This window comes from Crocodylus siamensis, chromosome 2 (genome assembly GCF_052110815.1).
Source record: "Crocodylus siamensis isolate JL-2025a chromosome 2, ASM5211081v1, whole genome shotgun sequence".
In the NCBI taxonomy this organism is placed as follows: domain Eukaryota; kingdom Metazoa; phylum Chordata; order Crocodylia; family Crocodylidae; genus Crocodylus; species Crocodylus siamensis.
This window is the reverse complement of record NC_143396.1, coordinates 284,040,872-284,055,182: the sequence shown is the minus strand read 5'-3', so window position 1 is coordinate 284,055,182 and position 14,311 is coordinate 284,040,872. Positions and strand designations below refer to the sequence as shown.

Below are 14,311 nucleotides of genomic sequence, written 5' to 3'. Positions count from 1 at the left end.
CAGTATAATTTTGAACGATACTTGATACCCAAAGCCTTAAGATGCAGTTTAACAACTGACATTATTCAGATCCCATGATGTTCATCATAATACACACACACACACACACACACACACACACACACACACACTCTCTCTCTCTCTCCAAGTTTTTCTGTTGTTTTAAATATGATTCCAGGTCTATCAAATTTAAATATAAAATTCCCTGGTTTGCTAAAAGTACAAAACAAAAAAGGTAACACAAAACACAACAAAAAAACCCATATGAACTAACGCATCAGTTTTGTAGTCTTTAATAAAATTAAATAGTTTTTGGATGTGAAAAAAGAATGTTTACCTTCAGTTTATAACTTGAACAAACCAAGTTATTATTTACTGAAATTTAACATTAGAATAGGCCCTTCGTGACAGTGGAAGGAGGAAAAAAATTTATAATAAAAATTAACCAGAAATATTTAGGACAAGAAAAAGTACTCTCTCTCTCTTTTTCAGTAATTAAACCAACTATTATTATTCATTGTGCCCTGCCATCGTGCGCTTGGTGCTGTACATAGTAAGTGGTAATTCCTACACTCAAAGCCCGTTAAAACTGTGGGGCTTTTAATTGAAGACATTAGCGCAACTATGTTTAGGATTAAACGAAAAATGATTAATGCAATTTTTATTTATAAATTATTATACAACAATGTCTAGGAAATAATATTAGGTATTGATACTGCAAAACACAAGTATTTCAGTGTATAGTAAAAATACTGTGTCTAAAAAGAAATTCGATGTTAAGTTTTAAGTTATGTTCATTGTGTCAAAATATCTATGTTTTTGGTCAGAGAGTTTGTATAATGAGAGGGGACTGATGTAATACAATGCTGTGAGTTCTCAGCTCCTACTGAAGACTGTGGGAGTTGAAGGTGCTTAGCTCCACAAGATCTGGCCCTCTTAATTTTCTCATTTATTTAATTTTATTTTGTCTGCCAAAGAGATTTCTCCACTGAGGTGAGAGAGCTACATTTGGTAAGAGAAACTGCTTTAGCCCACCTAACCTTGGTTGTTATAATGCCCTACGTTATGCGCTTGCACTCAGAAAGCATACAAAAATTTCCTACATGCTTTCAGATTTTGGTAATAATTTCCAGAATGAAATATACTCTATTTCTATGAGAGATGAAAATCAGAAACTGTTTGCATCGGCTGCCATAATCCTCTCAAATATGGGTCAGGCTAAGGTTAAGAGTAGAGGAAACTTCCACACCGAAGACAACTGGGGTTAACATAAAATATCCCAAATCCCAAGCAATTCCAGTTGTTTCCTTTCTACAGGGTTAGAGGTCTAGACCAAGTGGATGGGATACGGTCGCTCGCCCGATTTCTCCAGTTGGGGAGGGGGAAAACAGTAAAACCACCAAAATAAACGGAGCAGCCAATATTGATCCTTGCTGTTTGAGATTATCCTTCCGGGAACTATTCTCCGTGAGAACATCTCTCCACTCGCGCTGAAACTAGAACATAGCACAGGCAGGAGGACAGCCCAGGTACCTCCGCCCGACCGGCAGCTGCCCCTCTGCTCGAACACTAGCAATTCAATTAAGTTTACAGTTTACCGATAGGTGAAGCTCCTCTTGTTAATTTAAACAAACGGACCATCTGCATCTTTACATAACGACAAACTTCATTAGTTCTGGTTAGTTAAACTGATGAGTGATTTGTGATAATGAAACCGAACAACTTGTCACTCCTTTGTAAGATGAGAGGGTGGGGTGTTTTTCTTTTAAATGTAAAAAAAAAAAAAATCCTTTTGTGAAGGAAACAAGGTCAGATTTAGATTCAACTCCTGTTCGTTTAAACCAAATGAACTGATTACAGTTCACGGAAAGTACAGGGGAGAAAATGAGAGCTAGAAGGCCAGGCAGGGGTGGGAGGGATTGCGGGGGACGACACACTTCTGGTTCATCTCACCGACTTCCTGAAAGGCCGTGAAAGTGAACCAACAAAACGAGGCTGATGATGAGCGTTACTTTACCTGAAAACTGTGTAAAAAAGCAACGAGGCTGCAGCTGCTCCCAATAAGGCACAGAGGAGATTTACTCGGTACACGATGGAGCCAAAAGGGAACAGACCAATTACCAGTTTGGCCAGCAGAGTGAACAAAGGGTAACCAGGAGGATGGGCAACCTATGGACAAATCAGGAAAACGGATCACAAAGTTTCCATGCAACTGAAATAAAAGGACAATGGCATCCTGAGACGTGCCCCCCCCTCCCCGATTACCCTGGCACTTGACACAAGGGTCTAGCCCCAAAATCTAGGGGGCTTTGCACAGCAGCTTTTCAGTACTACCTTTCTATGCCAACTGTAACGTAGCAAATATTTTCCGTAGTCGCTTTGCCTACACTCATCACCAATAATAATGAACCACCCAGAAGAGAGGTGACACATTTTATTACCGTTTCTTAAATTGCATGTTGTTTGGGTTCACAGTATATTAGGGTCATTCAAAAGGCTGTTTTTAAAAAGCAGATTCTGAACTATTTTATTGGTTAGCAGTTGAAAGACCACACTGCTATCGGATTACCACCACGCTGACAGTCCTAAGGTCTTGCCTAAAGGGATCATGCACCATAATAAAGTTTATTAAATAATAAAACTTATTAAAATTGTTAACCCGATTTATTTTATTCTCCCCAGCTTATACAAAATTTGGGTTGATAATAAGCCAGCTACTGTATATACAGTAAAGCCTTTGCTTTATAATTTAGTTTAATTGGATTTAAAACTTGAAGTAAATTGTCGCGTGCTGTACTTATAAGTTAGTAAAAACTGTGGTTTGAAAATAAATTAATCTACTTTACTCCATGCTTAATTAAACTTCCTTAATTCCTAAAACTGTTAATGAGAGCATTGATTAAACAATAAAACTAATACTTACTCCAAGCTCATATGCGGCTGTGATCAGCTCCCCTGTGAAAAAATAATGTAAAACCAATAATTACTATTAGGAAATGACACTCCTCCAAAGTTTTCAAAATCCAAATGCTTGCATTGGGGTTTTGCATTAATTTGACTGGATAAAACTGTAAATCTGTAGAGATTTAACAGCATGAAATTTTCTAAGAATATTTTCTCCCTCTGATGTCGTTGAACAAAATATCTTTTGTATGTTTTCACAAGACTTTTATGGACAGATAAGTGAAGGTATAGGTAGGCTATGTTCAAGAATAGCCCCAAAAAATTCAAGTTAGAGGCATTACGTTAAAAAAAGAACAAAAAGAAAGAAAGAAAGAAATTAAACTTGAAAAGCTTCATTCAATAACTTCCAAGCAAAACATCATAAAGCATGCGGATGGCTTACGCTGCATTGTCTCTTAGCAACCTAGTTATTTCTTACGGAAAAAATACAGCTTTGTATTTTTAAATAGAGTTAAGATAATCACTGGTCGTTCACGTATGCCTTTCCCAACGTGTTTAAGAGAGTGTCTGTTCTATGAGGTCATATAATTAATGCTGCAAAGAATTAAATTAAAAAGTGACCTATGTACCTGCTAGTGGACACAACTCAACTCCATTCCTTCGTGGGTAACAGAGTTCAGATTTTACATTTTGTCTATATATTTTATGCATTAAAAAAAGAGGGGGAAAAAACCCCCGATTTGAGATGATCTATGGCAGCACAATAGTGGTAATATTTAGCATTTTTATAGTGCTCTACTTCAAAGTGTCCAATCGTGTGTGCTAAGCAGATGCAAGGCAGGAAAATTCATTTAAATACAAGGGCCACAACGCAAGAAGTCACAGAATTCAAATCGCTAAACAGACGATCCAGGAGCTGAGCCACTTTGGATAATTTGCTACCTGCTATTCTGAGTGAGGGGATTTCTATCCCCTCTCTCAACCGGGGAGATTCAGTCTCTCTTACTGGACTGACTGTTATTAGTCCTTCTTATTATTACTATTCTACATTTTTCAGGGGCTAGCATCTGTGACATCTGTCCCACAATTAGATGATACAGATGAAGCATGACTGGCGTCGCTGCTATATACAGGCCGAACTGTATATTACAGGGAGTCTCTTTATTCTGCAAGCGATTAATTTATCATGCACTCACCCAGAGATAAGACTCGTATAAGTCTTTAAAGAAAAAAGGAATCTTACAGTTACAGTAAACAATCAAGAAAAGAGATGCAAGTCAAGTTACAATTCCTGTTAGTCTCTGCTGTAAAACTGAGGATATCATCTAAAGCATTTGAGAAGCCCACGGGACGGCCCCTGCTAGCATTAAAGCCTCTAAGATGCTGGTTTTGTTGTGCTGCGAGTGTTTGCTATTTTTACGGCTCCTCTATTTTAGGAAAGTTTTAGCATATTTTAAGATTTACAGAAAGAAGCCAGGATTCCCAGCTCGCTCGGCCTCAAGTCGAAGCGTTTGCTCCAAAGCAGCGCTCATGTTTCAGAGGCTTTACAAAGCCCGGGAAGCAGGCAGGGCTTGATCCTGCCACGGAAGCCAGTGGCTTGGAGACACCGAGTATTTTTTGCTGCCGGGTAGGACGCACACCTAGTTGTGACTCGCTAAGCCAGGCTTGCCATCTCTCGGTGTCTTGCACTAAAAATCAGGGGTGGAAGGAAGTGAGTTTAGGGACCTGGGGTAATATCCTGGCCCAACTGACTGAAGGATAATGGAAATTTTGATATCATCTTCAGCGGGACGGTTGTTTCACCCCTCACATGTGAGCCCATGAGTTCAGATTCAGCAGCTTCATTGTTTTGAAAAATACTAGAGCTCTCCATAGGAGGTAACCAGCCCTGGGTAGCTATTCAGTGGCAACACTCAGGCATTCTCAAACACACAGTGCAAAACCCAGGGCAAGCCATTTAGAGAAGACGGATCATAAGTCATCACACCCATTGTGCGAGACAGGCTGGCACAGCAAGCCTCTGTCGTATGATCCAAATGCTGCACCCATGGTGCCTATCCCCATCTGCTAAGATGTTCCCTCATTTTCCCTTGGAAACACCTTCAGAACCAGAGAACATCTGGAAAACACTGCCTTCGGGAAGGCAGCGTCGTGAACATCTGAATTAGCAATTACGGTGCAATGGTGCATGTGGCAAAAGGTCACACTAATAAAGAAACCTTTGAATTCAGCTCCCTGACAGCTTAACAGCGCCATGATAACTGTATACCTGTCCGGTGGGTAAGGACGCCGAATTCTTCCTTTTCGAACTCGCTACATTAACTGCAGGTAAAACCAGGCTCAAGCACTCCTGGCAGCTGACAGTTTGCTCTACTCCCCAGCCAAAGCCTAACCCTTCCGCATCAAGCCAAGAACAGGGCAGTGACTTTAGTGAACTTTATCTGAATCTGTCTAGGATATGCAGGTATACATTGGTTTAAAATGCCTATTACTGACCAGAAAGATTATGCCCCATTATCCTGATGACTATTACCATGGTATTGATTCATACTCTGGACAAGACAATGTGTATTCAAGCGACCATGAAAAGCTGTGGGAAGAGTACTGCCAGCTTCTTTCTTAATGCTTTAAGTATCAAAACCTCTAAGCCATTTTATGGGCAGAGGGCCTGCAAATGTCCATTTGGAAACTGAAACTGTGTATGCAACAGCCAAGCAAGTGCTACTGCAAACATGATAAACTACTAAAGATGCGTGATCTGTAGGACTAGGAGCCAGGAACACCAGAGCTCTAATCCTGCCTCTGGTATTCACGCCTCCTGCAAAATTTAGTCAAGCCACGGCTGTTTCAAGTCTTCCTCAGTTTCCCCAGCCAGCTGCAGAATGAGACGGATATGGGTATTACTTATGAAATACTCTCCAAACCAACAACCTCTTACAACCCACAGGCTCCAACATGGGCTGGGTGGTTTCAGTGGCACGCCAGTGGCGGAGGGCTTTCCCCACATCTGTGCTGGGGCCAAACAGCTGGGAGGCAAAACACTCCAGCACCACAGGCTGGATCCGCCCCACGTGCCATATGCTGCTGATCCCTGGACATTACTTGTCAGCAGCATGTAACATGGATATGAAATTGAGGTGAACTCAAACTTGATTTAAATAAATAAATAAATAAGAGCGACGTGGCATTACTTGAAACTCATAATGCAAATAAGAGTCTGTTCACACAAGGTTCACACAGAGGGCCAAAAGGGACTTAACTTGATTTCTCAAGGAAATTTTTTAGGGGGAAAAAGAAAACAAAAACCTGACAGTGGTTAAAACATGACTTATCCCAAGCGAGCTACTGTGTAAAACATCAGAGAAATGCTTTTTTGAACTCAAGGGCAGTTGATTAATTTTAAGGTGTTTTACCACATACAGATATTTTTGCATTCACTGTAAATTTTATTCTCTTGAATGTAACAGTAATGGCAAAGCAATGTGAAAAAGTTGCAGTTAAAAATAGAGGTCTCCCATGTGCCCAGTATCCAGGTTGGAGCCATGCTGGTCTGGAGGCAAAAGGAATCAGAACTGGTGATAGAGGTGATATCTTTTATTAGACTGACAAGATTTTTGCAAAAAAAATTTTAAAGTCTTTAATTGCAAGCTTTTGGGCACAAGCTAAAGAATAGATGCACCTTTGTGGCAATTACATATTCGGGTTCCAATATACTTAAAGAACAATTTTCTTTTATTTATTTTTTTTAAAGGATTTTTGAAAATATTGGGACCTCTGCCTCAAAGTTACCTATGCAGTTAAACCTTCATCCAGCAGAAATTTAAGCACATACATTTCTTAGATTTCATAGACATTTGGGCTGGAAGGGACCTCGGAAGATCGAGTCCGGCCCCCTGAATCACATCCGCAGCCTCACTGATTTCAGCAGAGGTGCTCTGCAGAGTGACGCTGTGTGCTTGACTGGTTGAAGGTTAAGTGCCTTAGGACCCAGGTGCTCATGGACAATCTCTACAAAGGAATTTGTCCATGGAAAGAAAAGTTTTGCCTCTTAAGCACAAAGGTTTATCATGATTGTAGCCCTTTGCCAATTGCTTTGATGAGAAGCAAGATTTGTGAGGCCAGGGACCAACTTGTACAGGTGGGAGAGGTATTAGACAAGCTTCTGGGTTGGACACACTGAAGCTCATCGCATTCAGCCACTGAGGAAATGACATGTTCTTGCTAGTTTTACTAGTGAGACAAGCTATGGGAGTGCAGACTCTAGACCCATTTGTGCAAAATATTTTATGTAGAAGCTTGCACGGAAGGTTAGGACGAGAAGGCTAGAAGTGATCCACTGTCTCAGTGAAGTCCAGAAGCACAGCCTCGAAAAACACGGCTCGTGCAGCTAGCAGCAGCCCCTGGACCAGACAGACAGATGAAAGGAGGGGATGATAACACATCCAGGTAAGCTGGGACCACCATACAACAGAGGGAACCCACCACATCTCATACCACACTCCCACACCCATGACAAGCATTTCAGGGTCTCCCAGAGACGCGAACCATAGTACAGGAAAAACCAGCACCTACCTACAACTTCATCTTATCCATAACCTCACCTGGAGTCTAACATGCACAGGCTGTTGGGAACCTCTCTAGAAAGGGACCCAAAGACAACCCGTCAAAGTGAAATAAGTCATTCCCCACCCATAACTCGACAAGGCATCCTTCTTGTTGAAGTCCTGTGATCTGGGGCACCCACCCTGCTAAACAGGGCAGCGCTTTTGTGGTGTCACAGTGGCCCCCCACACTGCACAAGGGCATTAGGACTAGCACGGGGAGGGCCTGTACAAATATTCATCAAAAGACAGTTCCAGTCCCAAGAAACCTACAATATAAAAATACAAACAAAAGGACAATGGGTGGATAAAATGAACGAGAAATACACGCTACCCACCCTGGAGGGGTGACTGGCAGACACTGTTGCGTGCATCTTTTAAACAAAAATTATCCCAATACTTGTAATTACTGTACAAAGAATTTAAATAGATTTTAACCCATGACCTAATCAGAACGAATTACATCATGCTGTTACACTGCAAATGTCCAGAGCTGTTCCACAGAACTGACCACTCCGTGCAACGATTCTGATTAAGTTCATATAGATACATCTCCCGTCCTGACTTATTTTAGGAGGTTGCATGCATCAATTGTAAATCGTGACCACCACTTGTTAACAAACAGCATGGTTTAGAGAAGGGGAGCAGACAAAAGACAGATGTTTATCATAAAAAGTTAAAATGCTTTTTAATGGAGTCAAGAGTCATCATCAGGGATCCCAGTTCTCCGATTTAAAAAAATCCCCGATTTTCAGATTTTAAAAAAAAGTCACCCCAAATCAGCATTTTTTCATGATTAAAATGAAACACCACGTATACATATATAGAAGTGATTAAATTCTCTCTCTCGTGACTATTTTAATCCAGAAATTAGGGATTGTTTTTAATTGGAGAAAACCAGGATCCGTGGTCATGTCCTGCACTAGCTGCTCTATGGAATGACAGCGTAAACCCACATCTTGACCTTAAGTGCAAACTGGAAGTGCCCTGGGGCATGGATCTTTCTTTTATTCTGCAATATATTGTGTCTAACCATACAGGATCCCAACGTTGGCTGGCACTTCTAATGATAGGTGTATTACTTCTACGCCCAAAAAGAATAAATACAACCTGAAGCCGTCCTGCTACTTGCAGCAAGGTACTTAATGTACTTGGGGACTAAAAGGTGCAGTTACAGCCCATCAAAAACACCTTTTAAGCTATGAAATTATCATCCACTTCCCATCATCCTTAAATGAAACAGCTATCATCTGAAATACCGTTCAATTCTGTGTTACTGTAACTATACATACACTGAGTTTGCGTTCCCTTCAATTCCTTTATACAATACCTCCAACATACAGCATCTGCGTATTAAGCGGGAAATTCTGTACCTTGATTTCTTTAAGCCACTGATAGTTGTGCAAAGACAACAGCTGAAAACAGGGGGTATTTTTATATATGCATATCTTGTTTTTTTAAATCTATAGTACCATGTCACTTTCAATTCAACAATTCATTCCTCCATGTAAATCCCACCCACTAATAAATGGCAACATCCATTTAAGTAGGGACATGAAATAGCTTGGATTCAAAACTGGGAGCAGCCAAGAGGCTCAGACTGGAATAAATTGCTCAAAGCTCTTGGAGGAGGCTGAGAAATAGAAAGCAGCTCAGGGCATAATATCAGTAGGAAACAAGGCCAATGCTCGATAACACAGTACCACTCAAATTGCAGCTAAACCCATGTCACACCAGCATGAAGCTCAAGCCACCAGAGCAACCCCAGGACCTACAGGATGTCCCAAGAGCTCAAGGGAGGTGTTGCTTTCAGTTCCAGAGATGAGGTGCTTCTCCTTTTAGGGCAAATCAGCGTTTGGCAAGAACAGCACAGTATTTTAGGACAGAGCAGATGAAGTCTGCCCAGCTCTGCTCACACACACTCATGCTCCGCATGTCCGAGTTAGTTTATGAGGTACAAATCCACCCTACTTTCTGCCTGACTTCAGACTAGCGCAGACACAACCTCAATATCGTGCCGCCAGGACTGCAGCCAGACACCAGCCAAAGGCAGGCGAGAGGCCAGGCATGAGCGGTAGGAGACCAGGGCCAGCCTCGAAGCCGCCCGGCAAGGCTGCGTCTCATCCCCGCAGACAGGCGGGACGCAGACAAATCACTATCCCCAAGCCAGACACAAGGAAGCTAGCAGGACTTGGGGCTCAGCTGTGAAAACACCCCTCAGGGGTGCAGAGGGAACGACAACAGGATGCAGGACCGCAATGGCCGGGCACCACGTCCCAGCCCCTCTCCCAGAGGCAAGCCCCGCCTGGGATGACCCCACCACAGCTCCAGGGCCCTGCCCAGCTGTTCTCCCCTGTGGAAGGGAAGCTGCACGGAGGAGACTGGCACGCTCTGCCCTCCAGCCCCTCCTGCACGGGGCAAGCCCCGCAGCTCCGCCGGGGGACAGGAGGAGCTCGGCGCATCGCCCAGCCCAGGAGAGCTAAGGAAGTGCTGTGGTGTGGGCACCAACGCCCGCCCCACCGGCACCCCTGGAAGGGCAAGACAGGCAGGCAGCAATGCTGCAGGGGGGCACGACAGGGAGAGGACTTATCCCAGGGGAGGAAGGGGTCAGCCCAGGTTGGGGGCTTAGCCTGAGACAACAAGGAGGGGTAGCCTGGGATAGGGGTTTAGCCCAGGATAACCTGGGGGGCGGGCGTTAGCCCAGGATAAGGGTTTGGCCCAGGTTAGCATGAAATGGGATGGGGGGGAGGTTAGCCCAGGATAGTGGGGGTGGGGTAATTTAGCCCAGGATAGGGGTTTATCCCGGGGGAGCCCAGGATAACAGGGGAAAAATTAATCCAGGATAGTGGGGGGAGGAGGAGAGTTTAGCCCAGGATAGGGGTTTACCCCAGGAGAGAGAGAGAGAGAGAGAGTGAGTGTGTTGGGGCGTGGGGGGTAGCCCAGGATAACAGGGGAAGGCTAGCCCAGGTTTAGCGTGCGTGGGGGAGGGAAATGCAGCATAGCCCAGAGTGGGGGTAACTCGAGGCGGGGGCTTAGCCCGGGATAGCGGGGCAGGCCACCCCAGCAGGGGGCGTTATCCCGCGGCAGCGGGGGGGTAGCGAGGGATGGGGGTTGACCCCAGCACAGCCCCGGTCGGGGGGTGGAGCCGGGCCGGTCTAGCCGGGCTCCCCGGCACGAGTCGGACCAGGTCCCGCCGGAGACGGGCGCTCAGGCAGGGGAGGGGGGAGCCCGTGGCGGGCCCTCGCCCGGCAGTTCTCCTCTGCTCTCCACTCCCGGGGCAGCGGGGTACTTTACCCGAGTCTCCCCCGGGCAGGGCCGGCGGCAGCGAGGCCGCGTACACAGCCGCCACGGCAGCGCCCAGCGCCGCAGCCCCAGCGCCCGCTCCCCGCGCCGCCATGTGCCGCCGCCGCGCCGCTCTTCCGGGGTCGGGCCGGGCCGCACCACTGCCGCCGGCCGCGCGGGGGGGCGAGGGACGCCGGGCTCCGACCCCCCCATACTGGGCAGTGGGGGTGAACGGCCGCTCCCCCCCCCCGTGCGTTGGTACGTCCGAAAGAGGCAGGGGAGCGAGCCGCGGGCGCCCCCTCCGGCGCAGCGCGGTAATGCAGGCGGGAGAAACCACTGCACGGAGGGGGGGGGGGGAGGGTGAAGGGAGAGACCACCTGGGGAGGGGGTGGGGAGTGGGGATGCTCAGGGGTGGCAAGGAGTGGCATGGTGCCCTGCTGGCCCATGGGTCCTGCCCTCTGCGCCTGTGCCCGCCGCAACCTTGGCACCGAGCCAGTGGGGGCAAACATTGCCGTGTGGCCAACTCTCAGGGTGTTGGGTGTTTTTGAGAGCGACCCCCAAAATCATGAGAGTTGGCCATACGGTCACTGGCCTCTTGTGCCCTGCTCCCTCACTGTCTTGGCTATGCCAATCAGCCCATCCGCCCCCTGCAAGAGAACACCCCCCGGGCCCGTCGGCAGGGCTGCACCGCTGAGCGGCGCGGGTCCCCCACCGCAACACCTGCCTACCGCCTTGCAGAGACACTGCTCGTGCGCCCTCATTTTCCTAAAAAACTCAAGCTCTGTCTCCAGGCCAGGCTTCCTCCGAGGCCTCTCCCAGTCCCCTTTCATTGCATTGCCAAAATCTGTATGCCCAGGTGCCTCTTTACCTCCTCTTTCAAAATTGCCAGCTCCACAGAGAAATGCAAGAATCTACAACTCGTGGTCCAGAGATGATACCTTTTATTAGATCAGCTGAGAAATGGCAAAAAAAAAAACCCAGCCTTTTGCTGCAAGTTTCTGGGCTCATGCACCCTTCATCAGGCTCAGGGAAAATCAAAGATGGTAAAAAGTCCCCATAGGTATGAAATAAACTCACTGGCCTTAATGGCATGTGCCGCTCCGGGTGTTATAGGAACAGTTCACCGCTGCAGGCCAAAGAGAAGTGAAGTCAATGGTGTTTTGCCAGTGCCACGAGATGAAGAAGCAGCTCTGTAGTCCTGCTGCATAGAGATTTTGCTCTGTGTTTCTGATTTGTTTTGAGCCGAAGGTGTTGTTAGGGCATTATACAAATAATAAGGATCTAAGCCATGAATAAGGCCACACAAAACACCGATTAAGCAACAGACCGAAAGTTAATGGTGTGCAGGCTATCAGTGCCAGCTCACTGTATGGTAGGAGTTAGGGAAGGCAAATAGAAGTAGCGATAAGGGAATAAAATGCACCTCCATAGAAATAAATCATTATGGGATTATTCAAAAGGCTAGCAAGGCCATAACTGGAGTACAGAGGTAGATTAATGAAAGGCTTTGAATACCTTTGAAAACCGTATAGAAGAAGGTAACTAGGATAATAAACAGTCTTCTGGATTACATCAAAGTGGCGACGTTAGGAAAAATTAGGTTTGCATTCATTAAAGTAGGAGATTAAAGGGTGACATAACTGAAATGCTGTATATCAAATGCTCAGCAGTACAGTGAAGGTCGATGCTACAAGATCATTTTAGGGCATCAAAAACCAGAAGGCACGAATTGAAACTGAGGAGGGTATTAAGGGAATTTGGGAAATCTCTCTTCCCAGTGCAAGTGCGATGCAGGGAGACGGAAAAAGAAGCGGCAGCTTCACACACGCACAGAAGTTAGCCAAGTTGCTAGCAGGAACCAGTATTTCAGGACAGAAACATTGGCTGCAGAGTGGATTAGACCAAATTATAGCTGCCTTCCATTCAGATGTGTTACTACTGCTTGGCTCCCGGGTCACCAAGTGAGCTTCAACATACTGAACTTGTTGGCAGGTTTCAAATGTTATTGGCTGAAGTTCATCACGGAGAAGAAAAAGATATGTTGCAATCCTCCGCCAGCCATTGTCACTATGGTAATGAGAGGGGTCATTGTTCTCGTCCACATTGTAGCTGCTAAATTGTACTGTTAGCAGCAAAGTGCACAGTCAGTTTGTTCATTGATTGCAGGCTGGTGGCGAGGCTTTTTATCCAACGTGTGGCTTATTTGCAGCATTTTTCCTCTTTGTATTTGACTTGAAAAAGGAATCAACAATGTTAATCATGACTGAATAAAACCATAATGACACTGCAGTAGTATCTTAATCACTTATATCAAAGAGCAGGGCAATACTAGACAAGGTTGGGTAAAATTGAAAAACATTCTTTAACTGCCTTGTACAGTATTTTGTACCTCTGGCAGGGAAAAAGTATTCAATATTTAGGAGACCCGGAACAAAGTATTTGGATCCAGCATGATAAGCAGGCTCAAAACAGCTTCTCTCTTACTAAAGAACTGTTACATTTTCAAGGACTGGGATTTCAACATACCTTCATTGCCTGCATGTATAGTTTGGTATAGTTGGGAGATTCGCATTTTTATGAAGAGAGGAGAAATATGTCGAGTAAGAAGCTTGCCCTTCTTCCTCAGGCACACATACCAGGGTGGTAAATGGGAGTCTTGGAAGAAGTCAGCCCTGTATCTTCATTTTTGCTGGTGCTTTTTGTTCACCCACAGATGGTAGAAACATGCACAAAGCAACTTCCTTCACCAGGACGTTCTCAAACTCACCTCCGTGCCCCTAAGCAGCTCAAACCAAGCCCCCTGGACTTGGGGGAAGTCTGGATAATAAACCAACTTTAATAATAATGTATTCTTTAAACGAAAAGCACCAAAACAGCTAAAACCCTCTTTCTGGCTATGTCCTTGTGCTACATACATTTAGTAAAGATGCTGGAACTTGTGGCGCTGGAGCGTACTCTAGTGGTACGTCGGCAAAGTGAATGCTCCTTGTTTGTACAGTCTGCAAGTGCAATGGAAAGCATTCTGGCTTTTAGCAGGAGGCTATTTCTTTTATTTTCCTGTTGAAATTTTGCACTTTTGGCACTTTTCTCTCAACGTATCAGAAAATACCAAAGGCAGGGAGAGAAAACAAACAGGAACTTACCAAGTAATTTAAAACACAGCTTGAAAACACATCTCAAAAATGCCTGTGTACTTAGAGAGTTGTCTTTTACCAGGCTCCATTGCAGATTTTACTCCTGAGAGACAGTTTAGAGGAAGCAGGAGATGGGAATGGAAGAGTAATACTTAAAGCAAATTCTGTTCACCCATGGCAGTGTCATTACAAACTTGAATGAGCACAGTTATTGCAAATAAATAAAAACAATGGACCAGAACCAGTTTTACATAAGAAAATACTGAAATTCTGTTCAATTAGTCCTAAGCTTTAGTTAAACCTTTTCTTTTGCTCATCAGGTGATAAGGTTAATACAGAAAGCACTCAACTGCTGTACTTGTGGAACAACAGTCAGCATCCATTTAATGA

General features: G+C 45.0%; 1 protein-coding gene across 3 annotated transcripts in view; it reads right to left on the bottom strand.

Moving 5' to 3' along the window:
- TMEM260 (transmembrane protein 260) overlaps positions 1-10,955 on the bottom strand; it is a 51,192-nt gene extending 40,237 nt beyond the window's left edge. For all 3 annotated transcript variants that reach the window (XM_090034264.1, XM_090034265.1, XM_090034267.1), the window contains exons 1-3: positions 10,800-10,955; positions 2,924-2,955; positions 2,018-2,169 (exon numbers count right to left, since the gene is read on the bottom strand). In XM_090034264.1, the coding sequence (XP_089890390.1) occupies positions 2,018-2,169; positions 2,924-2,955; positions 10,800-10,902 (287 nt within the window). In that variant the 5' untranslated portion in view covers positions 10,903-10,955. The remainder of the gene's footprint in view (positions 1-2,017; positions 2,170-2,923; positions 2,956-10,799) is intronic.
- Between the last annotated feature and the right edge of the window lie 3,356 nt (positions 10,956-14,311).